The 27,247-nt window shown below is 46.1% G+C and overlaps 1 protein-coding gene across 1 annotated transcript in view; it reads left to right on the plus strand.

Annotated features, from left to right (window-relative positions):
• Nucleotides 1-27,247, plus strand: part of DOCK2 (dedicator of cytokinesis 2) — a 416,651-nt gene that overhangs the window by 368,553 nt on the left and 20,851 nt on the right. Inside the window, exons 35-44 of the mRNA XM_061188995.1 lie at nucleotides 1,817-1,973; nucleotides 4,623-4,663; nucleotides 8,776-8,866; nucleotides 9,498-9,617; nucleotides 13,772-13,861; nucleotides 15,444-15,548; nucleotides 17,844-17,985; nucleotides 22,673-22,754; nucleotides 24,189-24,273; nucleotides 25,000-25,086. Coding sequence (XP_061044978.1) covers nucleotides 1,817-1,973; nucleotides 4,623-4,663; nucleotides 8,776-8,866; nucleotides 9,498-9,617; nucleotides 13,772-13,861; nucleotides 15,444-15,548; nucleotides 17,844-17,985; nucleotides 22,673-22,754; nucleotides 24,189-24,273; nucleotides 25,000-25,086 — 1,000 coding nt within the window. The remainder of the gene's footprint in view (nucleotides 1-1,816; nucleotides 1,974-4,622; nucleotides 4,664-8,775; nucleotides 8,867-9,497; nucleotides 9,618-13,771; nucleotides 13,862-15,443; nucleotides 15,549-17,843; nucleotides 17,986-22,672; nucleotides 22,755-24,188; nucleotides 24,274-24,999; nucleotides 25,087-27,247) is intronic.

Raw genomic sequence — 27,247 nt, forward strand, 5'->3', positions numbered from 1 at the left:
AGAACACACCACAATGTTTCTCTGCGGAAAATACTGACCCGTGATTGTCTTGATTCCCAAGGTCACCACTTACTATCGGAATGATGCTGGGAAGGACATTTAACTTCTCTGGGCCTTGATTAATTACCTCATCTGCAAAATGAGGGGAATAATTTTTACTTACCAGAATGACTGTGATCATTTCTTTAGAAAAAGTGATTAGACAATGTCTGGTGGAGAATAAGTGATTAAGAAGTAGTCATTAACCAAAATTTTAATCCATCTGTCTCTCCCTACCTAGCCTGTGGGCTGCTTGAGGGTAGGCATGATTCTTTTTATATTTCTTTTTTTTTTTTATATCTTTCTCCCCATCCCCGCCCTACACAATGCCTGGAATAGTGCCTAGCAGCTGATAGGTACTTAAGGACTGTCACTATTTTAATTTTTGTTTTTAAAATTTAGAATATTATTATTACAACAAATGTTGTAAATTGTTCAAATACTATATGCACATTTCAGTTGAAAAATGAACATTGTCTTCCTCTATTCCCCCACCTAGACCCCTTGTCAGAAGCAGTGTGCATTTAGTTTGGTGTTTATCCTTCCTGACCATATCTGTCACATTCATAAACACACAGAGACACATAAAAGTAGACACACAGGGACTTCCCTGGCGGTGCAGTGGTTAAGAATCCGCCTGCCAATGCAGGGGACACGGGTTTGATCCCTGGTCTGGGAAGATCCCACATGCCGCGGAGCAACTACTGAGCCTGTGCTCTAGAGCCCGCGAGCCACAACTACTGACGCCTGCTCGCTTAGAGCCCATGCTCCACAACAAGAGAAGCCCCTGCTCGCCACAACTAGAGAAAGCCCACGTGCAGCAATGAAGACCCAACACAGCCAAAAATAAATAAATAAATGAAATAAAATTTTAAAAAAGTAGACATGCACTTCCACTCACATATAGCATTTGGTGGTTGAGAGCAGATGCTGGAGCCAGACTGTTGTTATTTACCAACTGTGTGACCTTGGACAAGTTAGTTGACCTCTCTGTGCATTAATTTCCCCATCTGCAAACATCTTATTTCATAAGACTGTGATGGGAGATTAAATGAGGTAAAATTTGTAAGACGTTTAGAATAATGCCTGGGACGTGGTAGGTTCTTTGTGAGTTGGTTAAATAGAACATAAGGATTGTTCTGAGACTCACTTTTCTCAACTATACGTTTTACAGAGCTTTTTGTTTCAAAACATATTGATTTCATACTTTTTAATGACTTCATAGAGTCACATTTTGTGAATATGCTTTAATTGGACATTTAAGATAGTTCCAACTATTTCACTATTAGACACAATTTGTACGTACTGTAAATATATCCTTACATACTTCTGGGATTATTTCTGTAAAATAGATTCCCCAAAGTAGAATTACTGGATCAAAGGATATGTACTCTTACAATTTTTACAGATATTGTGAAAATTGCTGCCCTAAAAAGTTGTACTGATTTACTCCCAATGTGGGTCTGTAAAGGTGACCATTTCTCCACACCATTGCCCACACTAGAAATTTATTTTTATTTTTTCTCATTTTGATGGTGGAGAAAAAGTTACTTTCTACACTATATGGGCAAATAAGTGTATAAATGAGTTAAGTGATTGAATAAAGGAACAAAATGAGCCAATGAACCAGGGGAACTTGGGTACACCGGTTTGTTTGGCTTGTACTCCACCCTTCCCGAGCCCCGCCCCCGACTCGCAGCCCCACCCCCAACCCCAGACCCAGAGCAGCTCTTTCTCCCTTGGCCTCGAACTCACTGCCCTCCCGTCTGTGCCGCAGCCTGATGGAGTGTGCTGCAGAGCACCCAACTATCTCCAAGTCCGTGGAGAACTTTGTGAACCTGGTCAAAGGCCTCCTGGAGAAGCTGCTGGATTACCGGGGCGTGATGACGGACGAGAGCAAAGACAACCGCATGAGCTGCACCGTGAACCTGCTGGTATGTGCGGCTCTCCCCATTTTGAGTCAGATTGGAGTCTTGGGAGCAGGTCTGGCTTTGGGTTCCACTATGGCTCTGGATAGGGAAGCAGCACTAAGGGCTTTAGAAATCAGGCAAACGTGAGAGTGTCCTTGCCCTGACATCTGCTAGCTCTGTGTCTTGAAGTCAATCATTTCACGTTCCCTGTGCCTCAGTTTATCATATATATGAAATGGGAATGACTATAGTTGGCTCTCCCTATCCAAGGGTTCGGCATTTGCTGATCCAACTACAGATTGAAAATATTCAGGAAAAAAAAATCCACAAAGTTCCAAAAAGCAAAACTTGAATTTGCCGCATGCTGGGTACTATTTACATAGCATTTACATTGGATTTACAGCTCTTTACATAGCATTTACATTGTTTAAGTAATTATAAGTAATCTAGAGGTGATTTAAAGTATATGGATGTGTGTAGGTTATATGCAAATTCTACGCCATTGTATTTAAGGGACTTGAGCATCCTCAGATTTTGGCATCTGTGGGGATCCTGGGACCAATCCCCTGCAGATGCCAAGGGATGACAGTATTTCCTTTAGCACTTAACACACAAAGAAGGAAGGTGGCAGTTTAAAGAAGTTAAGAGTATGAGCTTTAGAGTCACACAGGCTATGGGTTCTCATCCTACCTCTGATAATTAATAGACTACACAAGTCAAGAAAGTTTTCTGAAGGTTTAGTTTGCATATCTGTTCCATGGCGAAAATAATAGTACCTATTTCATAGGTTGCGCAGTCCTGACCCATGGTTAAATGCTCACTGTGTGTTTGTTTCCTTCTCTTACAGAACGAAGTAATACTGATAACTAGTATTTATAGAAAATTACTATGGGATAGGCTAACCAGAGCAGCTAGTCCCAAACCCAGACTCTTCACCCCTGTACCACACGACCTGCCATTGGCCAGCTCCCAAACAGTCTCCCTTCAGATGTCCTGTGATGTGGTTATGAGACAGCTGGTAGCAGCCACAGTGCTTCATACTCACCATGCCAGCCCACCCTAAAGTGGTTAAAATGAATAAAGTTGGCCAAAAGACCATGTGGCATCTATCACATCAATCCCCCCTGCCATTCCCAGTGTCCCAGAAGTATAAATTCTGTCCCCATAGTTCTGTTGTGTGTCTTCTGTTTACCCTAAGTGGACTCTTTTTATTTATTTTTTTATTCTATAGTTAAAATACACTTCCTCTTCAGTGATTTGAAAATGACTAACATATCTGTAATGAATGCTGAAGTCATTACAATTCAGCGACATTATGTTAAAATGTATTATTTTTATTTATTTTTTTTGAATTTTTGAATTTTATTTTATTTATTTTTTTATACAGCAGGTTCTTATCAGTCATCAGTTTTATACACATCAGTGTATACATGTCAATCCCAATCACCCAATTCATCACACCACCACCACCACCCCCCGCCGCTTTCCCCCCCTTGGTGTCCATACGTTTGTTCTCTACATCTGTGTCTCAGTTTCTGCCCTGCAAACCGGTTCATCTGTACCATTTTTCTAGGTTCCCTAAGTGGACTCTTTTTAAACAGCCCAGATATTGCCATTGATTTTCTGAAATGCTAAGGGGAGTTGAAAACTCCTGATTACAGCAGAAAGGAATTCATTGCTAATAACTCCACAAGGCCCAATTTACATAAAGAGCACGAAGAGGGGTTTTCCAGGAGTTTGGCAGTTTCTCTCTTTGGAGAGGTAGAAGTTGGTTGAAGAAACTGACCTTCAACTGTCAGAATCTGACCTGGGAGAAAGTTGGGGCAGGCAGGTCTATAAGCAGTTAGACTCTGCTAGATTTTCTGCTAGATTTTGGTGTGTGGCTTAAACACGGTATCAGGGAGAAGAACAGGATGGGGTGGGTGTGTCTGGAGGTCTAGTATGGCTCTGCCACCCGCTGACTATGCCCTGGAACACCTGGAACACATCACCTCGCCCTCTCGGAGCCTCAGGTGCACATGGGTGCATTGAATTAAACCTGGGTTTTCTCAAAGTGTGGCTCAAGGATCGGGTCCTGACCTCCTGGCTCAAAATCTGTAAGGACTTGTTTTAAACTGCACAGGATTCCAGGACAACTACTGGTCTACATGAGCCCTGAGCTGGAATAAGTATTGCCTGGCTTAAATGTTTTTGACTGTGGAATCTCAGCATAACTTCTGATAGTTCTGCACTATCAGAAGTTATGATCTGTTATCATCACTGGGATCTGTTGTGATAACTATTACTCTAATTATTGCTATTACTCTGATCCCAACTCAGTTCTGCCTGAGCGCAGGGTCTGAGCTTTTAAAGATCAAGCTGGGCTGCCTTTTATAATGGACTTTGTCAAAGTAAACGGCCTCAACCTTGGCATCCCTCAGTGCAGCAAATAGCTGGATTGCACCCCCCGATGTGATGGCTGAGATACTTCCTCTGTCCCTTTGTAGTCTAAGGATCAGGGAAGTGACTTTCAAGGCAGAATAAGCTGTTTGATGCATTCAGGAAGGTAAATTTCTTGCTCCCATCTCGCCCAGGTAGTACCTAGCAATTTCCTCTCATCTTCATCACAATGCCCTCCACCCCTGCCGCTCTGCAAAGAAAAAACCTCATCACTGTTTTTCCTCCCTTATCTAGAATTTCTACAAAGATAATAATCGGGAAGAGATGTACATAAGGTAAGATTTTTGTTTTCTAAAACCCAGGCCTGCTGTGTCACTCTCCTGCTCAATATCCATCGATGGCTCCCACTGCCTTTAGCATAGAGTTTAAGCATATCTTGTTGACACTCAGACCCTCTATGTTCTGATTCCTATCAATCTCCCCAGATTCAACTCCTTCCATCTCCTACAGTCAGCCCCCCAAATCCACTTGGAGTTCTCTGACCTGCCATGCTGTTTTGCTGTGGATTGAGCTGGTGAATTGCACTTGGCGTTTGTTACAAGATTGGCATGCGAAGCCCTAGTCCAGGGTTGGTAGTTAGAACATCCGCCAGCCCAGCTTTGAAGGGAAAAAAATACCAAGATGTATGATGCCCGCTTCTTTGTAGGCATTTAAAAGATATGTATTTGAACATCATATGAAGGATTTTGGGGGGACATTTGGCTGAAGCAAAGAACTCCCTTGCCAGTGTGTCTCAGAATCTCATTTTTTTCCTCCAGAGTTTTTTTTATTGGTACTTTTACTCATTACAAAAGTAATACATACTTATTACCAAAAAACCTCATAAAATACAGACAAGCAAAACAAAAAATGAAATAAACTCCCATAATCTATACATAGTCCCAGACCTTTTTATATTTATGTTTATATATAGATCAAATTCTATGCATGCCTAGTTTCTGCAAAAATGGGATCATATTGCTCATAATTTATTCTTTGCTTGACAAGAATTCTATGTCAACAGAAGTATTTCAACGTAATTTTTAATGAAACTATAAAATTCCCTTTCCAGAATATACCATAATTTATATAGCCAATCCTATGTTGTTGAATATTTAGGTTATTTCCAACTTTTTTCTATCATAAATAGCACAATGACAAAATTCTTGGACATATATATATCTTTATGCATCTCCTTATGAGACAAAAGCCTGCAAAGTGGAATTGACTGTAAGGTTAACGACCAAGGCCCTTTCAAGGCTTTTGACACATTCTGTCAAAGACCGAAGACTCCAAGTCCAAATTCACTCTGCAAAATACTGCCAATAGTTTTAGGTACTTAGTTTAGCATTATTCCAGAAATAAGAACTATCATTTGGAAAAAAGATAATTCCATAGGTTGTCCTGAGCTTGGTTAGTTTTTATAACATCACTAGACATGGCTTATTGTAGTAGCATAGCGCTTTGGATCCAAAGGGCCTGGGGGGCTTTGCCTTTTTTCCTCTGTGACCCTGGATAAATCACTCAGTGTCTTCGGGCTGAGGTTTCCCCATGTGGAATGTTTCATTCTGTTCTGAGGATTAAATGAGATGCTACAGGTAAAGTGCCTGGCACATGGTTCTCTCCCCCAACATCTTTTCTTTTCTTCCCATTTTAGAGACACAGATGGGGAATCCCAGATTTCCATAAGTTTTGGAGATGTGAATCCTATAGTAATCTAGGAAAACCACATTTGCCTAAACCAGACGTTGTAAACAGGATATAGTATGAAAATTTGTCCTATTTGGCAGGCATAGTATTTAAAAACATTTTTAATTGGTTGCCAAATTTTAAAAATCTAGAGATGTTACATAAAAATCAAAATTTCCCTCTTCTGAAAAACTCAGAAGGTATGGCAACACTGGGCCCTCATCCTGTCCTGACAACCACTGCCTAGGCTAGGTGGTGGTGGCCCCTTTAGACGGGGGCAGGAGTGCTCTGGTCATGACATCGTTTCCACTCCCCATTGAACTTCATCCCATCCACCTCACTCAAGCTGCCCACCTGGCATCTGTTTGCATTCAAACCCCTAGTCAGGCCCATCAGGGTGTCTTCCATTGGGCTCTGTAGTTGATCACCAAACCCTGGAGTTGACAAAGGATAGGAGGGGGTGCCTTGGCCAATTAAGGAGTTGAAAGCAGCAGGGAAGCTCTCCCTCTGACTACTCTCTTCAAGTTTTTTGGACCCAGTCATCAGGAATCTAAGAGCCAAGGCCAGGCAGGTGGAGATAAGACAGGATTTGACCATGTACACAGGGGTTTTTAAAAGTTGGCCGCAGGCTCAACACTCCTTACATACACGCCACGTGGAGTTTCACTGATAGCTCTGTTGATCAGCAGAAAGTTAAGGCAGCAAGAGTGACTGTAGAGGCAGAAATAGCTGGTGTCAAAACCTGGTTCTATCTGTTTCTAGCTCTATCTACTCTAGTGTAGGTCTCAGTTTTCTTACCTATAAAAGAATTGTTGGGAGGATGAATTGATATAATATATAAAGCACCCATTAGTAGAATGAATGAATGAATGAAGAATCTCTCTGGGATGCTCCCCCACTCATCCTCTTACCTTGGGATCCCAGCCCAACTGTCACACTAGGGGAACCTTTCTAGAAGCCCTACCTGGATGAGTCCTGTCTCATAGTACCATAGACCTCTCCTTCACGGCATTGATCACAGCTGTATTTTTACAATTACTTATTTGATTATTTGATTGATGCCTGTCCCTTTTCCTAAATTATAAATCCCAAACCCTGAGAATGGCATCTGCTTTTGCCACCATTTATCTCTAATGCCTGGTACAGCCTGTGTGCTCAGTACAACTTTGCTGATTGAATAAATAAATGAGCAAAAGGTCACTAGCTGATTAGTTATCAGAAACCACTAATTGAACTTTCTTCCCCTTAAAATCTTTGGCAGTCCCTACCCTGAGTTCAGGCAGCCTCCATTTGGCCCTCTGGCCACGTTTTATGTAGGCAGGGACATTAAGCTCTAGCTCCTCCTTGGGTGACATTCTAAGCAGAAAGCTTTCTTATAAAAGGAATCTAAGCCTGAGCATTGAGACTTGCTTTGAGTACAGATGCTTGAGAAGCCCTTTGTTCCCTGTAGTTAGATAGCCAAGGCAGAATATTGGCATGGTTACAGACAGCACCTTTCCTCTTGGAGGAAGGACCAAGGGCATCACATCACAGCATCTTCCCTTCACCAAATTACTAAGAGCTGGGTTTAAATAAATGCTCCTGATGACATGCAAGTCACCAAAGCAGTGTTTTTTTTTTGGCTCTGGATTCTGTTTCCAACAGTGGCAGGAGGGAATGTTTTGTAGAAGAACGTGGTTCACAATGATAATAGATAATAGCTGTCACTGCTCAGCACTAGCTACGGGCTAATCACTTTCAGTGCATACTCGCATTTATTAGCAGCAGTGCAGGCTGTCATTCGCAGAGCCTTTTATACATGATCTGCTTGTCCCTTTATAGGCCCAGCAACTCTATAGGTAGGTTCTGTGAGCACTGCCATTTTACAGATGAGCAAACTAAGGCACAGAGAAGTGAATTCGCTGCCCCTTAACACTTACTATGTATCAGGTAATTGACCTAAGCTCCCTTCCTTTGTTCTTGTCCTGTTCTTAACACCTTTCAACTGTAGACTCATTCTAGGATTCAGAACTGGATTGTCACATTGGAAAAGGGTGGGAGATGGGAATGTGATTACAGTTGAATAGTAGCTTCTCTCTGCTGCCAGCTCCAGGCCTCCACGTAAATATCCAATCTCTAGCCCCTGGTCCACTTCCTTTTCTTATCAGAAAATTCAGTTCCTTTACATCTAGAGAGCATTGAAGAGAGGGTAGGAGTTGCCCTTTACAGTGCTGTGGCTTGTCCATGCCCTTGGAGTCGTACAATGATTAGAGCATATGCTCTGAAGGCAGTTAGACTGGGATCACGTTCCAGTTCTTCATTCATTAGCACATGACCTCTGACAAGCTATTTATTTCTCCTTCCCTGATTTCCCTTACTTGTTGTATTGCACTGGGCAGAGTCTTCAGTATCAAGTTGAATACTGGCTGGAATGTTACCTAACTTCTCCAGGCCAGAATTTTCTTATCTGTAAATGAGAATTCTCAATGGACCTATTTTACAGGATTGTCAGACAGATTAAATGATCTGAGGCATTTAAAATACTTAGCATGATTCCCGTCATACACTAAATGCCCCACGAGTGCTAGGTGCTAATCATTGTCACCCATGCGAGTCTGGATAGAGGGAATGGAGGACTCCCTTGTGACTCCAAGAGGTACCCAGTTGTTCTTTCTGGCCTGGCCCTACCACCTGCCTGCTTATTATTGCACCTGGTGATTTAGCATATTTCCCCAAACAGGTACCTGTACAAACTCCGCGACCTTCACCTGGACTGTGAAAATTACACAGAGGCTGCCTATACACTCCTTCTCCACACCTGGCTTCTCAAGGTACTGCCTTTCCAGTAAAGGGGATTCATGCTGGGATCCCCATGGAGCCCTCACAGCAAGTTGAAGAGTTAAAAAAAAAAAGAAAAAGAATTAGCCAAATAAATTTTGTTTTGTTCTGTGTCCCCAGACTCTTAACCTGGCAGGTTACTTTTCTGCACTGCTTTGTCTGGTCACATAAGGTTTCTAGTGACCTTCACATTCAGCAGCAACAGCAACACCCGAGATACGTCTTGCAGTTTTACATAACGTTCAGACTGTTTTATATAACATCCAAACATCAACTGTAAATCATTAGCATGCCCTGTGAGCTGTTTTTCTTCTCTTAAAAGTGCTGCTGGAGCAGGACAAAGTCTGAAAGATTTCCTTTGGCTTTTGAAGTGCTGAGACCATGTCTTGCAGGGTTTCAGAGAAAAATCCTACAAGCCATACACATGAGCCAGTGGAGAGTCAAATAAGTGTAACTCCACAGAAACGAGGAGGCGCTTCCCGTGGAAACTGCAGACCAGCATCTCTCTGATTGACACTCAGGGCGACAAGGAGGCCGGCAGGGGTGTTTGCAGGGCTTCCTCCCACTCCTCAGCAGTAGGGGAGACACCTGCCCCAGGTGACTGTGTGTGTCCTCTCTCCGCAGTGGTCAGATGAACAGTGTGCATCGCAGGTCATGCAGACAGGCCAGCAGCACCCCCAGACTCACCGACAGCTGAAGGAGACGCTCTATGAGATCATCATAGGCTACTTTGACAAAGGAAAGGTAATTGGTCCCTGCCCTTCCTCTCTCCGTGGAAACCCTAGCTCCCAGAAAGGACTGTTCTCTCCCATATTTTACACCCAATCCATCTGCAGGTCTGTTCAGCTCTCCCGCCCGACCCTACGTCTGATCACTTCTCTCCATCTCCACTCCTTCCACCTCCATTCAAGGCACGAACATTGCTCACCTGGACACTCAGTGAATCCTAAGCAATCTCCCTGCATCCTCTATTCCCCCCAACAGATCATCCTCCATATGGGAAACGGTGATCATAAAACATGCATTGGATCATGCCATTGTCCTGCGTACAGTCATCTCAAATGGCTCTCCCAATCCACTTAGAACAAATTACACAATCCCTCCCATGACCCATGAGGCCCCACACGAGCTGTCCCCTGACTACTTCTCTCATTTCATCTCTGCCAGGCTCCCTTTTGCTCACATGCTCTATGCCAAGCTCTTTTCCACCTCAGGGCCTTTGCACTTGCTTTTCCCAGCTTAGAACATTTCTCCTCCATATCTTACCATGGCCAGCTCCTTCTCACAGCTCAGGGTTTTGCCCAAGCAAAGGATGTCATGTCCTGAAGGAGGCCTTCCCAGACCACCTGAGACACAGCAGCACTCCTGCCCTGAGTCACTCTTACTGACTTATCTTCAAAGTGCTTATCACCATCAGACATGACCTTGATCATTTTGTTTTTACTTGCTCATGTCTGGCTCCCCACTTTAGAAGGCCATGAGCACAGAGACTTGCCTTGTCCACTGCTGAGTGCCCCGTAGCTAGCACAGAGCCTTACATATGGGGCCCAGTAGATATATATTGAATAACTTAATTAACTGAATGTATGAATGACATCATGGTACCATCATTGATCTCTAAACAGCAAGAACAGGGTGTTTTGTTGGGTTAGGTCTGGAGGTTGGCCAGACCAGCTACTGCCCATCCTCCAGTCTCCAGTGGACCTTCAGGAAACACCAGCCCAAATGCTGTAGGAAACGTAGCATGATGGTTAAGTGCTCAGGCTCTGGGTTTCAAGCCTCGTTCCTCTACCACCCACAATCTCCTTGGCCTTTCAGAGATTCCAATTCCCCATCCATAATAGTGGGACATTAACAGTACGTACTTCCTAGTTGCATTGTGAAAATTAGGTGAGAAAATGCATGTAGAGCACCTAACATAGGACCTGGTACATAGTAGTAGCTTGTTAAATTTTAGCTGTCATCATTATTACCTACTCTGCCCTCGAGGCCCCAGTTGACTGGCCACTTCCTCTGTCAAGTTTTTCTTGAGTCCTCCAGCTTCCGTACAGCTCTGCCTCTGCTCTGAATGGCAAGGCCTCTTACAGTTCATCAAGACACAATTTAATACTTAATTTTGGCCTGTTCTGTCACTGCAGTTCATTGCATCTGTCTTAGTCTGATCTTCCCACCTTCCCTGGAAAGATAAAATGAGGTAATGTCTGTGGAAAGGCTTATAAATTCCCAGGAGCTGAGCAGTTGGAGAACACTGTCTTTATAATTTACAATTATAAGCCTCTTGAGGGCAGAGGCTCTGCCATCCCTGCAACCTCCTGTCCTGCTGACTTGATGTCAGAGCTTACTCTTGGTTTATGGGCTAAGTCGGACACAGTGTGAAAGCCCCAAAAGGACATGTCAAGCCTTGTCCTCTGCCAACCCTCCAGTTCAACCGACTCTGCGCTGAGGAGAGAGGAAAAAGGCATAATCCCCAGTGTCAAGGGGCTTATTATCTAGTGGGCAGAGCAGACATACCGATTATCATCTTTTTTTGCACACAACCCTTTGGTGTAGTGCAATAACGGGTGAAGGAGGCGGGAACAGGTGGTATTAAAGTACTTTGGGAGCAGAGAGGAGGGGGCAGATGGGTATAGCTCACCCTGAAAGCCACTGCTGTCGTAGCTTCTAGAATGAAGCCCAAACTCTTTAGCATCCCTTTAACTTCCTTTCCCCATATCTCCCCTCATGGAGACTCATTGATCTAGACACACACAATGACTTTCTACTCCATAAGTCCATCTATCATTACCTGGTGGACTCCTCTACATCCCTCAAAACCCAACTAGTACATCTGTTTATGTGTGTGCTTTACCCACTTCTATTTCATGAAAGCAGAGACTGTGTCTTGTCCATTTTTATCACTGTTCCGTCAGTGTATACCATGCCCAGAAGCCAGCAGATGCTCAGTAACTAATGTATGAGACTCAGGGATCAGGGACTGTCAGAGGTCTTAGTGACCACATGGGCAGACCTGAAGGAAATTCCAGGTATCTGACTCCTTGCCTGTCCCCCTCCTTGGCCCCTTAGTGATCTCTTAACACATGGGGAGAGTATTTCTGGCATATTATGGTGGGAAGTTGGCAAAGACCTCCACTTGAGCTAAATAGTCCCCTGGCCCGGCCTGGGGGTTTTAAAGAAAGCCCCAGGGACTTCCCTGGTGGCACAGTGGTTGAGAATCCACCTGCCAGTGCAGGGTACATGGGTTCAATCCCTGGTCCGGGGAGATCCCACATGGGGTGGAGCAGCTAAGCCCGTGTGCTACAACTACCGAGCCTGCGCTCTAGAGCCCTTGAGCCACGACTACTGAGCCCACGCGCCACAACTACTGAAGCCCACACGCCTAGAGCCCGTGCTCCGCAACAAGAGAAGCCACCGCAGTGAGAAGCCCACGCACTGCAACAAAGAGTAGCCCCCGCTCACCGCAATTAGAGAAAACCCACGCTCAGCAACGAAGACACAACGCAGCCAAAAAAAAAAAAAAAAAAGCCCCAGCCCAGCCTGGTCTGTGGACTTGATTCCTCCTGGCACATAAAGCATTTTTATGCTGCTCACTAAGCTGTCCATGGGTTTACAGCCGTGGCTCCTCCACTCAGCACTTGGCTTTATTTATTTTTATGCTTGGATGCAGAGAGAGCACTTTTGCGACAAAGCACACACTGTGTTTTGGCAACCTCGCCTCTCTCCTCCCCCACCTCCCCCAGCTTTTCCATTAAGGTGCATCTTCCATTTTAAACCAAATGTGAAATGTAATGGGTGTCCCTTGAGATTGCCAGATCTCCAGCCCACCCAGCACCTCCCTCTGCCTCTCTGCAGAGGTTGCTGACCCCTTTGATCAAGGATGGAATGATAATCTATTTGTTTCAGTCAAAACGGAGCAGATGAAAAGGACCCCCTCTGTCCAGAGTTTTTTTTTCAGAATTTTTTTTGAAGATGGAAAAGACCTATTTAAAAAAAGTTTTCATCACTCTTTTTCATGCTGCCCCCTGCACACTCACCCTAAATAACGCCGTTAAGAAGTGATGGGTGTAAAGTTTCATTTACGCAAGATGAATACATTCTAGACATCTTGTGTACAACATTGGGCCTATAGTTAACAATTCTGTATTGTGCATTTAAAAATCTGTTAAGTGGGTAGATCTCAGGTTGTGTCCTCACCACAATTTTTTTAAAAAGTGAGAGAAAGAGAGGGAGGGAGGGAGGAAGGGAGGGAGGGAAGAAAGTTGGCCAAAGGAAAAAAGAAAGTGACGGACTGGCAGAGTGGAAAGATCCTAAGAGCGAACATCAGGGGAACTGGATCTGGCCTCAACTCTGTCCCCAGAAACTCGCTGCCCTCTTACTTCCTTGTGAACCATTTCTCTTTGGGAAATGGGGTCACCACCTCCCTGCCCCACCTGCACACAGGGAGCTGAGGCAGTCAAATGTTCATTTACTGAGCACTTCTAAGGGAGGGAATTAAGCACAAGGTCGAGGGTCACACTCAGGTGTGCATCCTGGCCCTGCTTTTGGTTGGGCATTTGACCTGGGGCAGATGCTCTGCTGATCTGAACCTCCATTTCTCACCTGGGAAATGCAGCTGCTACTAGTCACCTCTCAGGGTGGTTGTGAAGATCCCGAGAGCACGTAAATAAAGTATTCAGCCTCGTCTGTGGGTGTTCCATTATTTATCACGAAACTAGGGTGAGAGGCAGAGGATAGGTCTGCTTCCTGGGAAACGCTCAGCTCCCTGGGTGTGGGACTGGGTCCGGCCCAGAGTAAGGCCCGTGGCTCAGTCCCAGGAGAGAGGTGCCCTGGTCCCTTCCTCAGCAAGGGCTCTGCAAGCCTGGAGGTCCCCCTAACCGTTGTCTCCACGACCTTCCTCGTAGATGTGGGAAGAGGCCATCAGTCTGTGCAAGGAGCTGGCGGAACAGTATGAGATGGAAATCTTTGACTATGAGCTGCTGAGCCAGAACCTGGTAAGCCGTCCCCAGGGGGAGCTGACTGCCCTGGAGGCTGGGTGCTCAGGGCCTCGGCTCAGCAGAGAGGCTGGGGAGAGGGGGAGGCGGGGCGGGAAGCCACGTGGGGTTAGGACACCAGGAAAGGAATGGAAGCAGGGCCTGAGCTGAGCCAGGCTATGCTGAGCATCTCCCTCCCAGTTGGGAATATTTGCAAAGGGAGGTCTTCTGGGAAAACTCATGAGTTTCTCAGATGGAGCGTTAAGTACCTGCTTGGCGCTGGGGCTGCTGCTCTCGCCCACCCGGTAAACACTGTGCTACATTTGCAGGAAAATTCCCACAAATCACTAGGCCAATTAAATAGAAACGCAAATGTGCGCTTTCTGATTAACAGGTAAATCACATTAAAATGTTCCCCATCTGGCCATTCCCATTAGCTCCCCGAAGCTTGTGATTTGGTGGTGCAAGTGGAAAGTGGGGGGAAGCCAGCCTATCCTGCTTATGCTGCAGAGGCCAGGGCTTGGTTGGGGGGTGACCCCTGCAGGGAAAATGCAGAACTTTTTGGCTGCTCCCCCCACTCTCTTCCCGCTGGCCTGAGAGCCAGGACCCCAGGGCCCCATCTGAGCCCATTTTGAGATGCCAGTCCAGCTGTTTGTAGGGTACTATAAAATGAGAGTCAGAATGTTGGAAGACGATTGATAGCTTTTTCTGGTGGGGGGATGGGCATGGATTATAGTGTTCCAAGGTATGATGCAAACACACACACTACTTGCACCAAGAAACACTTATATCTACCTGAGTCTGTCCACATAGTTGTTTGTGGGTGTGGAGGCACGCACGCCTTCTAAACGTGTGCAGTGCACAGGCACACACAGAGCACACATCCATGCACACACACGTACCCAGTATACATTCATGCACACGCTGATGGGCATGCACATCTGTGCACCAAGCCCACATCGCACAGGCTTCATGTCCAGGGCCACACACGTTTATCTTCCATGTTGTGTCCAATTTAAGATGCACCATTCTATTTTACATGCCCCGTCATGATTTCTCTCCAGTTAATAGCAATTGGAAGATGCCATTAGGTGTAAAGTGAAACACAAACTATTTTCAAAGCTGTTAAAATATGAAAAACACACACCTCTTGGAATTGATGAAATATGTTAGGTGTGCATACACAGGAAGACATCTATATCCAGAAACACTTATCCATCCATAGGACGTCACAAACACACTTCCGGTGAGAGTGGAGTGACGATGCTGCTGGGGGCTCTGAACAGCTGGCTGGATTCAGTTCCGTACTTCCTGGCTACGCTGTGAGATACCATTTCTTTATCTGCAAAACAGAGATACAATTCCGTGGCATTGTCATGAGGGCAATGCAAGTAAATGTGCTGGTGCAGGTAGAGTGATTAACAGGGTATCTGGTTACAGCTATTACTATTATGATTACAGACAGTTCCATGACTGTGCAAACATGTGCACTCGGCACATTGGTTCTGGTGGAGTGATCCCATCTTAACTGTGGCCTCTTGGAGTTGAATGTGCCTTTAATACACATCTGTGTTGTCACAAGCTATGAGCTTTCTTCTTTCAGATCCAGCAGGCAAAATTCTATGAAAACATCATGAAAATCCTCAGACCCAAGCCAGACTACTTTGCTGTGGGATACTACGGCCAGGGTTTCCCCTCCTTTCTCCGGGTAAGTCTGTGGGTGACTCAGACACAGGCCAGGGACCCGCGGCCTTGGCATCCCGGCTCTCTCTCTGTGCTTTGAGGCTCTGCCTGTGCTCAGAACCTGTGCCCTTCTCTGTCTGAACGCTGTTCCCACCCTCACACACTCCCCAGTTCCCCTCTATCGTCAGCACCTCAGCCACCCCCCGTGTCTCTCCACATACACAACAACCAGAGCTGCCTTGTGAGGTAGTGAGCACCCCATACTGGGAATGAGGTGCTCAGAGAGGCTGGAGGAGCTCTGCTACCCAGCAGGCACTGCAGAGCACTAGTTCTCAGACCTTTTGGTCTCAGGGCCATTTTCTCTCTTAAAAATGATCAAGGCCCCTGAAGAACTTCTATATTTGTAGACTTTATCTGTCTACATCTACGATACTCAAAACTAAAGCTAAGAAGATTTTTAAATGCAGTTGTCCCTTGGTATCCACCAGGAATTGGTTTCAGGACCCTCTGCAGATACCAAAATCCAGTACTCAAGTCCCTTGTATAAAATAGTGTAGTATTTGCATATAACCTCCTAAGTGCTTTAAATCACCTCTAGACTACTTACAACACCAAATACAATGTAAATGCTATGTAAATAGTTGCTGGAGTGCAGCAAATTCAAGTTTTGCCTTTTGGAACTTTCTGGAATTTTTTTTCAAATATTTGTGATACACGGTTGAATCCATGGATTAAGAACCTGAAGACACGGAGGATTAACTGTATCAATTTATTTAAAAATAAGAAGAATAAACCCATCGTATGTTAAGATAATTAGATCTTTATGAAAATGGCTATATTTTCCAATAAAAAATTAGTGCGAATAGATTGTTTCATATTTTTGCAAATCTCTTAAATATCTAGATTAAGAGAAGGCAGCTTAGATTCTTATATCTGCTTCTTCATTCAGTCTGTTGTGATACCACACATCATGCAGCCTTAAATGTATACTCATGAGAGAATGAGAGTGAAAAAGGAAAATGGCTGTTATGATGAAAAGAGTTTTAATCTTGTGAGGCCCTGACGGGGTCTTGGGGACCCTCAGGGATCCCTGGAGCACAGTGTCTGAACTGCTGCTTTCCTGGATTATTGATTCATCATGGAGAGAGTTGCGTTAGGTCAGCTGAAGGCTTCCCTTCTGGTCTTTGAGTCTGTGGTTCAATCCTGAGGTCAGGGAGATACAAAAGAAACCTGATCTCACCTGATTGAGTCTCCTCAAGGAGATAAACCACTCACCATTACCAATCGATGTGGCAGTCAAGGGTGGCCCTCCGGAGTGAGCTGCAGAGAGGGTAGCTAGTGAAGTTTTCCTGCATGGAACAGAGATGACTTCCCACACCTGATCCTGCATCACAGACCCCTGGGGAACTTGTTAAAAGTTCATGTTCCTGGGTCCCACTCCCACAGACTCCATTTCAGCAGGTCTAGAGTGAGGCCCAAGAACCTGAACTTCTGGAAGGCTCCTAGGCTTTTGTGATGAGAGGCCAGGTTTGGAAACAAACACTGATATATAAAGGTCAGTGGCAGACATGGGTTTGGACAGAAGAATTTAGGGGCCATTAGAGGCAGCACAGTGGCACAGATATGGTCTAAAACAGGGTTTCTCACCTTCAGCTCTCTGGACATTTTAGACCAGGTAACTCTTAGCTGTGAGGGCCTGTCCTGTGCATTGAAAGATGTTTAGCAGCATCCTGGGCCTCTACCCACTGGGTTCCAGTAGTGGCCCTCTCTGGAGCCGTGACAACCAGAAATGTTTCCAGGCATTGCCAGCATCCCTTAGGAGGCAAAATCACCCCCTGTTTGAAAACTACCAGTCTAAAAGAAGCTAACGTGGTCAAGGAACAATAAAGAGTGTGTTTCCATGGATCCAAGTGATGAAGGACCCGAATGCTGGTCCCTTCCAGCCCACAGGTCCAGCCCACATGGTCCATTAAAGGCAGGAGGGAAACTTTGTGGTCATGTAAATGGGAGAGTGGGTGTGACACAGTGAAAGCTGAGTGAGGAATTACTCTGGAAGCTGCACATAAGATTGTTTGAAGAAAAAGTTCTCAGCATCCATGATCTCCTCTCCCTTTAGAACCCATCTTTTTAAAGAAGTGGTGCGTCTAGCTAGAAGGTCAGTGACTTGAGCTCTTCCTTTCCCTTGGGGAGAAACAGAGAGTGGGGAGATCTGTAGAAGGTCACCACAGCCCTGTGCTCATGACAAGCCTCCCAGCTTTGCTTGAACCATCTCCTCCAAGCCTGGGCCCTGGGATCTCTGATGGGTGTCATTTCTCTGCAGAACAAAGTGTTCATCTACCGAGGGAAGGAGTATGAGCGAAGAGAAGATTTCCAGATGCAGCTGATGAGCCAGTTCCCCAACGCAGAGAAGATGAACACGACCTCTGCCCCCGGGGATGATGTGAAGAATGCCCCAGGCCAGTGTATCCTTAAAGAATGCCCCAACCAAGGGCCAGGCATGGGCAGCCCTGCCGGGACTTCAGTCCACAGAGCCCCGTCTTAGAGCTCAGAACTGAACTGCTGCCAGAATCATTGCAGTGGTGCCAATATTAGTGTCCAGTGTGGGATACAAAAAGAACCCATCTCAGGAAACTCTAAATGTTGCATTCATTGATAAATTCACTCACCCACTCATTCCTTCATTCTTGTGATGAGTACTACCAGCCCTGACTCTGCCAAGCCTTGTGCAAGGCATTGGAGACTACACTCACAAAGCGGTTCTACCTCCAGGAAGCTTTCAGTCTAGCAAGTAAAACACATTGAACAGCTAATTGCATTGTTAAATATGCATTTAGAAAAATGTGATCAATGCTAAAAGAAAGCCCTTCAGCTTGCCGTGATTGGGAGGGCAGGGAACGCTTCCTTCAGGAAGGCGATGTTGAAAGTGAGTAATGAGCCAAAGGTTAGTGGGAGGTGGGAAGAATGTCCCAGACAGAGGGAAGAACCATCATCCGCAAAAGCAAAGGTTCCAAGAACTGAAATGGTGCCACGTTGCCCTTATAATAAAATCAAAACTCCTGACCAAGGCCTGCAAGGCTGTCTGTCCATCATCTGACCCCTGCCTGTGTCTCCAACGTCATCGCCCCCGACTCATCCTTCCCTTTCTCTCTGGCCGCACAGATCTTGTTTCTGTTCCTTAAACACGCGCAGCTTGTTCCCGCCTCTGGGCCTGTGCATTTTCTCTTCCTCTGCTTGGAATGCCTTTCCCCCAGCTCCTTTCTCACCCATCAGATCCTAACTCAGTGTCACCTCCCACAAGAGGCCTTCCCTGGTCACCTTATCGGAAGCCTTCTGGACTCTGTTATCTCAAACCCTGTTTGTTTGCTTTAGAGAATTGATCTCAGTCTGTCCTTATCTGTTGTGCTTTCAAAGATAGAACTAGAACAGAAGCTCTGGGAGGGCAGAGACCTGTGCTGCCTTGCTCACTGCAGTAATCCCCAGAGCCAACTCTCAGAAAATACTTGCTGGTTAACAGAAAGAGAAAGAAAACAAGAGAGAAGGAAAAAGAAAGAGGAGATAGAGAAAGGAAGGAGGGAAGGAGGCACGGATGGAGCCAGCTCTCTGGAGCACACAGAAGGCCAAGGTGACAGGAGATGGTGCTAGTGAGGTTGGGTAGAGCGTGGTGGAAATGGGCTCCATTGCAGCAAAGCATCATGTTCATAAGGCCGGTTCTGACGCTGGGCTGGGTCAGGGCTCAGGGGGTCAGAGAGGGTACAGACCCAGGGATAAGGCAGACAGCTGAGCGATGGGGGAGGGGGTACGTTAACCTAGCCTGGCTCCTGTGTTGCACTCTGTAGCACAAATTAAGTTACATCCTTTAAAATGGGGCCGACAGGTTGCATGGCTGGTCTGCTAAGCCTGCCGAACCTTAATCCAAATATTTTCCCCTCGGTGATAAATATTCATCTGTAACCTTTTCATTGTGCTCGCCTGCCCTTCATGCCTGCTCTACCATGGTTATTTGCAGGAGGAAATGCAACCGATGGTGGGCCTGGCTGGTTACAAATGGGAGTTTGGTCATAGGCGAGACATGGGATTAGTACTAAGGCCCTTCTAAGTGGATATCCTGGTGTTGAACAACTCTGTGACCTTTTAACTCGTGGTGGGAGGGGAGAGCACGTGTGACTGGGCCACGTCATTATACGCAGACCTGATTCAGCTCCAGGAACCAGGTAGAAAAGCGAAAGCGGGAGGGCTGACATTTGCTAAATATCCTCTTCATGCCACACGTGAGACTGAGTGTTTTATAACTAATTTTTCTAACCCCCATACAACCCTATTAGGTGGGTATTGATTTTCCCTATTTCATAGAGAAGGAACATACAGGGCAGAGAGGTAAGGTGGTTTGCCTAGGGTTACAAAGCTAGTTAATGATGGAGTTGAGATTTGAACTCCAAGACCTGTCTCAAAGTCTGCATTCTTTCTCTAATGCCATTGTTTTGTTTACGATTAATGAACAGAATGTTCTTTATTAACTATTGTAACATGATGGCGTACCAGGCATTTTCATGCATTGTTTCATTTTATCCTCATAGTAATCCTGTGAGTTGGGTAGTATTACTCTGCATTTTGCAAATAAGAAAACTGAGGCTCAAGAAAATATAAGCAGCTTATACCAGGTCCCAGGAATTGATGGAACTAGGATTTGAACTCGGGTCAGATTTTTGCCATAATCTAAGCTCTTAAGGCTCTGTTCTCTTGCCTTTACGTGTTGCAAAGCTGACAAGCAGTTTGAAAAGGGGACAAATCTCATCTGTTCTCACTTAGGTATCCAGGTAGTGGAAGACATTTGAAAGCAAAGGTCTCTTTGTTGGGTGTCTCCTGTCCCCCGCCCTCTCCTCTGCCTAGACCTTGGGACTACAGTTCCGTGCATAGATTCAACACATGGTGAGAGAGTCAAGCTATGCATCCTACTGGCCATGATTGGAGGGCTCTGATATCACTGGTTTCTCCAGGACAGGTTTGGATTCTTCTCTTGGGCCAAGTCCAATTGCTAAGATCAGTAGACATGGTTTAGAACCTACTTTAAATCAGGGGTTGGCAGACTTCTCTGTAAAGGACCAGATAGGACATATTTTAGTCTCAGTGGGCCATGTGTCTCTGTCACAATTACTCAACTCTCTTGTGGTGGGAGAGCAGCCATAGGTAGTACATAAATGGACGGGTGTGACTGTGCCCCAATAAAACTATATTTATGAACACCGAAATTTGAATTTAATATATTTTCACATGTCACATAATACTCTTTTTTTCAAATATTTTAAAATATAAAAGTATTCTTAGCTGTGAGCCATACAAGAACAGGCAGTGAGCAGGATTTGACCCGAGGGCCATAGTTTGCCAGTCCTGCTCTAGACTTAATCCAGGGTGATTTCCCTCCCAGAGAAGGCTGTTTGCTCTTTGACTTGAGAAGGTAGGTAGTTTTCCTGATTATGGAAATCCTTCCAGTGAGGTTTATTCATTTGTGTTAAGTATTGCTCGCTCTTGCTCTCTCCTCTGTGTGTGTGTCTGTCTGTCTGTCTGTGTCTCTCTGTCTCTCTCTGAGGCACTCTCATTTAATGTGGAAATACTCTTCAGAGGTAAAACAATTAAAGCCCCAACATATTCGTATGAAGTGAATTTATTGGGGGAGGGGGATTAAATTTAACTTGGAATTATATTTTGGCCATTTCTTATGCGTGAAAGAGCCCTAGCCTCTGCATCAGAAAGCTCACAGTCTGGTGGGGAAACAACAGAAGGGAGAAGAGAGGGAGCTGGAGAGTTAAGAGTCCTAAGTACAGATGCGTTGCTTTGGAGGGTCAGGAAGGAAAAGGACACCTGAATGAGGATAGATTGAATGTTCATGGAGCTATGGGGGAATAGTCCAAACAAAGGGAACAGTATAGTCTGTTGGATGCTCAGAGATAACTGTGGGAAATGAGTTGGAATCATATTAGAATATCTGAATACTCCATATTCAAATATTGGCATATTTGAATGCCAACAAGAGGAGTCTGTGATTCCTCAGTTGGCAGAAGTGTCAGGCTTAGGGGAAGAGTTTTTGGAGTTATGGTGGTCATTAGGTAGAATAGAGGGATGAGAGTACTTGGATACCTGAAGAAGAGAGATGGGTAAAGAAGCCATGGAAGGTAGGGAAAGGGAAGTAAGGTCCAGGGATGGGACCAGTGACTACTGACCTTGTTTATTTGGCTTGCCATATTATCGGTTTACAATGAGTAAAGGTCTAGAACAGGCATGACAAAGATCTGGCACACATGATGCCTCTCCTGTATCCTGTGCCCATGGCAGGCATCACTAATCGATCATGGAACTCTTTCCCACTGAGCCTGGACATGGCCTTACATTCCTGCCCCAGACAGTTACTCTCAAACTTTCAGAGTTGGAGTACAAAATGAATGTATTTGCCTTCTCTAAAGCAGTGCTTCTCAAACTGGAGCGTGCATATGAATCACCTGAGTATCTTATAAAATACAGACTCTGATTCAGTAGGTCTGAGGTGGAACCTGAGATTCACCAATTCTAACAAGCTCTCAGGTGATAGTGATGCTGCTGGTCAGAGGGCTGCACTGAATAGAAGTCTGGAATCAGAGAACCCTGAGCTTAGGGTTAAAAGACCCAAATACAGGACCTTGCTCTGTGCTCACAAGCTGTGTGACCTTCAACAGGTTGTCCAGCTTCTTTGACCTTGATGTCCTTGTCTCTGGAAAGTATGATTTACGTTAACGATGCTGCTCAGCAAAACCAGAGAGATGAAAGGAGACCATGGGGAGACGTGCGCTGCAGTTGATGGACAGCTATAAATGCATTAGGAGTTATTCTTGTTAATGATAATAATATAGCAATGATAATGATAATTAAGGACTACTAACCAACTGTTAGCAGAGGCTGAGCCCTGGCCTGGGTTGCAAGTGACGGGCAGCTGTGATAAGGACCATGGTGACTGCTAACTAGTCACTAGGACCTAGTTGGCAGCCAGCACCCTGAGGTTGGTCACTCATTAAAAACTTGGGCCCAGAAGGACTGTCCTGGGAGGTCTCACCTGGGACCTGCTGTGCTTGGAACTGTCCCCCCGACCAAGACGTTGTGAGCTCTTAACTGCAGGAATCACAGACATCCAGTGTTTCACTGTTCAGCCCGTCTTGGATGAACACCCAAGGTTCAAGAATAAGCCGGTGCCTGACCAGATTATAAAGTAAGCCCCACAGCTCATGGGAGGGAGTGTTGGGGAGGAGCATCCCATGGGGCTGCCAAGCCGAGCTGGTGGCAGGACAGGCCCTGGTGTCTTCTAGTTCCTTCCCTATCTTAGCCAGCGTGTCCTCCCTTTTCTTGGGAGAAGCATCACCTCTCCCATGACCCCTCTGGGCTCTGCCCCTGAAAAGGCTGACACCAGAGATGGCCAGGGGGGAGCGAGGGGTGAGGCTCACCTTGTGGCAGAGCGGGTCCTCAGGAAGCAGCAGTGGGCTTCGCTGAAGTGGACGTGGAGAGCCGGTTGCTCAGGTTGATCCCAGCGTGGCTCCAGAAATCCACAGCCAGAGAGCATGGGCAGAAAGGCGACAGGCAGGTGGGGGACAGAGGGACGGTGCTCAGGCCGAGCACTTTCTCCAAAGGGACATCTTTTAGGCGTTTGTTAAGGTCGTGCATTGACAATGGTTGTGTTGAGATTACGATGTAAAAAGGGGACATTAGAGGAATTCCCTGGCTGTCCAGTGGTTAGGACTCAGCGCTTTCACTGCTGAGGGCCCGGGTTTAATCCCTGGTCGGGGAACTAAGATCCCACAAGTTGTGAGCCACAGCCAAAAAATAAAATAAAATAAAAAATAAATAAAATAAAATAGGGGACATTAGAGGAAGCAGCATGAAGGCAGGTGTGATCTGTTTAATACCAGATCGCAAGGTCAGGGATGAGGCAACAAAGCAGGGCATCTGTGGGATCTGTGGGGCACCACGCTGCCCCCCCCAAGCTGTCTGGCTCACCCCACTCAGGCCCAGGCACCCAGTTTAGCACCTTGAGTGGCTTAGGAAAAGGCCTCTCCTCTGGGAAGACCCGTTGGAAGCAGGAGCGCCTTTGTGAGAGGAAAGGCCTGTTCCTGTGGGGAGAAGCGGCCTTACACCAGTGCAGGCAGCTGAGCAGACACTCAGGCTCAGCTTGGAGCTCAGCCTCCCGTCACCTCTCGGTCAGGCACCCTTGGGCGGGGATGACCACCATACAGCTAGCACCATGCCCTGCTGGCCCTGATGTTAGAACCACCCTAGAGGTTCAAGGGAGAGTGATTTGGGGGATGGCTGGGACACCTAAAGAAATCCTTGGAAGATATCCCTGGGACATTAGCCTAGGACCTTAGATGTATCCAGACCCTTCATTGAGATCACAAGAAACAATAACCCAGGCACCACTATGTGCATTAATGATAGAATTCCAACTTTGGGGGTACCCGAAGGGGTGCTATGTTCTCTTGAGGGCATAAGACCGACTAGCTTCTAAATCATCTTACAAGGAAAGCCTGGTTTTAAATGTTACAACGAGGACTCTGCCAGACCTGGAGTTTACTGTAGTGGGCCTCCCCGGACAGTACAGGGTCAGGTCAGGTTTTGCTATCAGGAGCCTCAGCCTCTTCCTGTCTTGCAGCTTTTATAAGTCCAACTACGTGCAGAAGTTCCACTACTCCCGGCCAGTGCGCAGGGGGACCGTTGACCCCGAGAATGAGTTTGCCGTAAGTATCTCCCCTACCCTTTGGCAGCCTTGATCGTTGCCCAGGGCCTCCTTTACCAACCAGAGCCTACACCTGCCAGAGTCAGAATTGGGAGGGCATCTGATCCAAAGCCAAAGGAAGGAACACTAACTTCCATTAGTACGATGACACCCATTCTCCAGGCTCTTCCGTTGGGTTTGTTTTCTCATTTCTTGAGCCTCTCCACCCTCAAGATACAACCCAGGCCTGGCGTGAGATGCACCTTTCAACCACAGGGAGTTCACGGTCCCCAGTGTCACTGTGTGTTTCCCAGCCAGGACCTACCCGTCTTCTATTCCCGAGGGCCGAGGCTGGCACGAGGAGACAGCTCCACGTCTCTCTCAGCTCTTTCCCTTGGACTGTGATTCTTTGCACTGGGGGAGTCACTGCCCCTTTAAGAATCTGATGAACACTGTAGACCTCCCCCCAGAAAATGCAGGTGGATGCATTCAATATTGCCTAAAACTTCTGCCTGTTCAGAGACCCAGGTTAAAACTTACTGGACCTAAATCCAGGGAAAACTTAAACTTCACCTTGGGAAAGAATTCTTCAGGGTAAGGTGGGAGTGTATTTCTGAGTCTTGTAATTTTTATTCTGATTCCGGGTGGATAGGAGGCCTGGGGGCCTGGCTGGGTTCCCACCAAACTCTGATGGTCAGGTTTCATGTGTGTTGCTTTCCTGCCCTTGCCACCCCTGCCCACGGGACAGTCGATGTGGATCGAGAGGACCTCCTTTGTGACCGCGTACAAGCTTCCGGGCATCCTGCGCTGGTTTGAGGTGACTCACATGTCCCAGGTGAGTCTGTGGCCTCAGGAGGCTCCTGAGACTGGAAAAAGGGAAATGCTTTTGTTCAAAGCCACTGCAGGAGTCCAGGAATTCTGGTGCAGGAAGGGACCTGAGGCAGTATCCAGTTTACCTGCTTTCAAATTTTCTTTTTTAAGCATTAGATAACTTTTTTTTCCCTGCAAATGAAAGGTACCATAGAATCCGGTAATAAAGCTGATGAATGGGGAGCTTCTGTGGTTGGGTGCAGGGGGAGGAAGAGGGCCTGGAACTCAATCGACACAATCACCCTCTCATATCCTCCCCTCCCAACAGCCCTTTGGGGACCCCTCTGCAGAATCTCATTATGAATCCATTTTATAGTTGAATAAACTGAAACTCAGAGAAAGGAAATTACACAGAGGCAAAGCTCTGGCTAGAATGCAAGTATTTGAACTCCATGGTGCAGATAGCCTGTATTTTGCTTCTCAACACACTTCAGGGTCTCCATGTCCTCAAACAGCTGGGGATCTTGCAGCCCTCAGGATGCAAAGGACAATCTGGCGAAATCTGAGAAGCAGGGACATATTCAGGATGTCTTATTCACTTATTCATTCAACAAATATTTAATGAGTACCTAACGCACGTCAAGCACCTAGAGAGTTTGCAATGAAGCTTACATTTTAGTGGCAAAGGCACACTAAAGAGCCTAAGTAAATATATACTATGTCAGGTGGAGATAACCGCTATGGAGAAAAATGAAAGAGAAAGGTGATGAAGGAGTGGTGAGTATTTTAAGTAGGATGGTCGTAGAAAGCCTTCCTGCTAAATGGCTTTTGATCAAAGGCCTGGAGGAAGTGAGGAGGTGGTCCTTGCAGATACCGAAGAGAAGGACATTCTAGCAGAGGAAATAGCAAGTGCAAGGGCCCTGGGACAGAACAGGCTTATGTCTGAATCAGAACAAGTGAGGGAGGAGTAGCAGTAGTCTGATAGCAGGTCATATAGGACCTTGTAGGCACCATAAGGACTTGGGCTTTTCCACTGGGTGAATTGGAAGCAGAGGAGGGACATTGTCTGACTGACGTTTTCAAGCTACTGTATGATCAACATTGAGACCATCCCCCTTCAGCCCTTAAGGGCCCCCAGCAGCCAGGTGGTCCTCCAATCTCCTTTTCACAGTCATGGCGTAGACCTTAGGGAACATATAATACCGATGATGACATCAACAGGCATTACTGAGCATGTGCTAAACTGTTCATATGTGTGACCTCATTTAAACCCCTCAACAGTGCTGCGAGGTAGATATTATTATTCTCCCGTTTTACAGATGAGGAAACCGAGTGAGTTAGTGGGTTGCTCAAGGTTAGTAAAAGAGGTGAGGTTTGACTGTAACCTCTCATACCAGGCACCTGGATGGACTCACTCTCTCCTCTTTCCTTAACATGTCCCCAGCCCACCCCAATAATTTGTGCCCTGGAGAGGAAGAAACTACTCATGCCCTTTATTCATGGGACACATCGGTGTATGATAAGCTTGCATAAGTGTCCCAGGTGCTGTGTCAAGGACTTGGTAACATTATCCTGTTTAATCCCACAAAACCATGTGAAGTACATCATATTATGAATCCCATTTTTGAGGTGAGAAAGCAGAAACTTTCTCCTAAGCCGTAGTCTCCACCCATTGGCGCTGGCTGTGCCCTTTCCTCCGGTGGTGCTTAGTAAGGCGCCTCTCCTCCTTCGCTGTCCCCACGGGACTGTAGGCAAACTGAAGGAATTCCCGCCCGCACTCTCTGAACGCCCCATCCCCTGCCATGGTATCTCACCTCCTAATAGACTACATAATTTGCCTGTGTGTTTATTTTTAATATCTAGAATTTTAAATATAATAACATTATAATATAAGCTCCACTAGACTGTGAGCTCCAGGAAGACAGATTTTTGTCCATTTTGTTCCCTGCCATATCTCTGAGTGCAAGGAATAGTCCTAGACACATAATTGGTGCTCAAGAATAGTTATTAAGGGACTTCCCTGATGGCGCAGTGGTTGAGAATCTGCCTGCCAATGCAGGGGACACGGGTTCGATCCCTGGTCCAGGAAGATCCCACATGCCATGGAACAGCTAAGCCCATGCGCCACAACTACTGAGGCTTTGCCCTAGAGCCCACGAGCCACAACTACTGAAGCCCGCGTGCCT

Source organism: Eubalaena glacialis, chromosome 4, assembly GCF_028564815.1.
Source record: "Eubalaena glacialis isolate mEubGla1 chromosome 4, mEubGla1.1.hap2.+ XY, whole genome shotgun sequence".
Lineage (NCBI taxonomy): Eukaryota > Metazoa > Chordata > Mammalia > Artiodactyla > Balaenidae > Eubalaena > Eubalaena glacialis.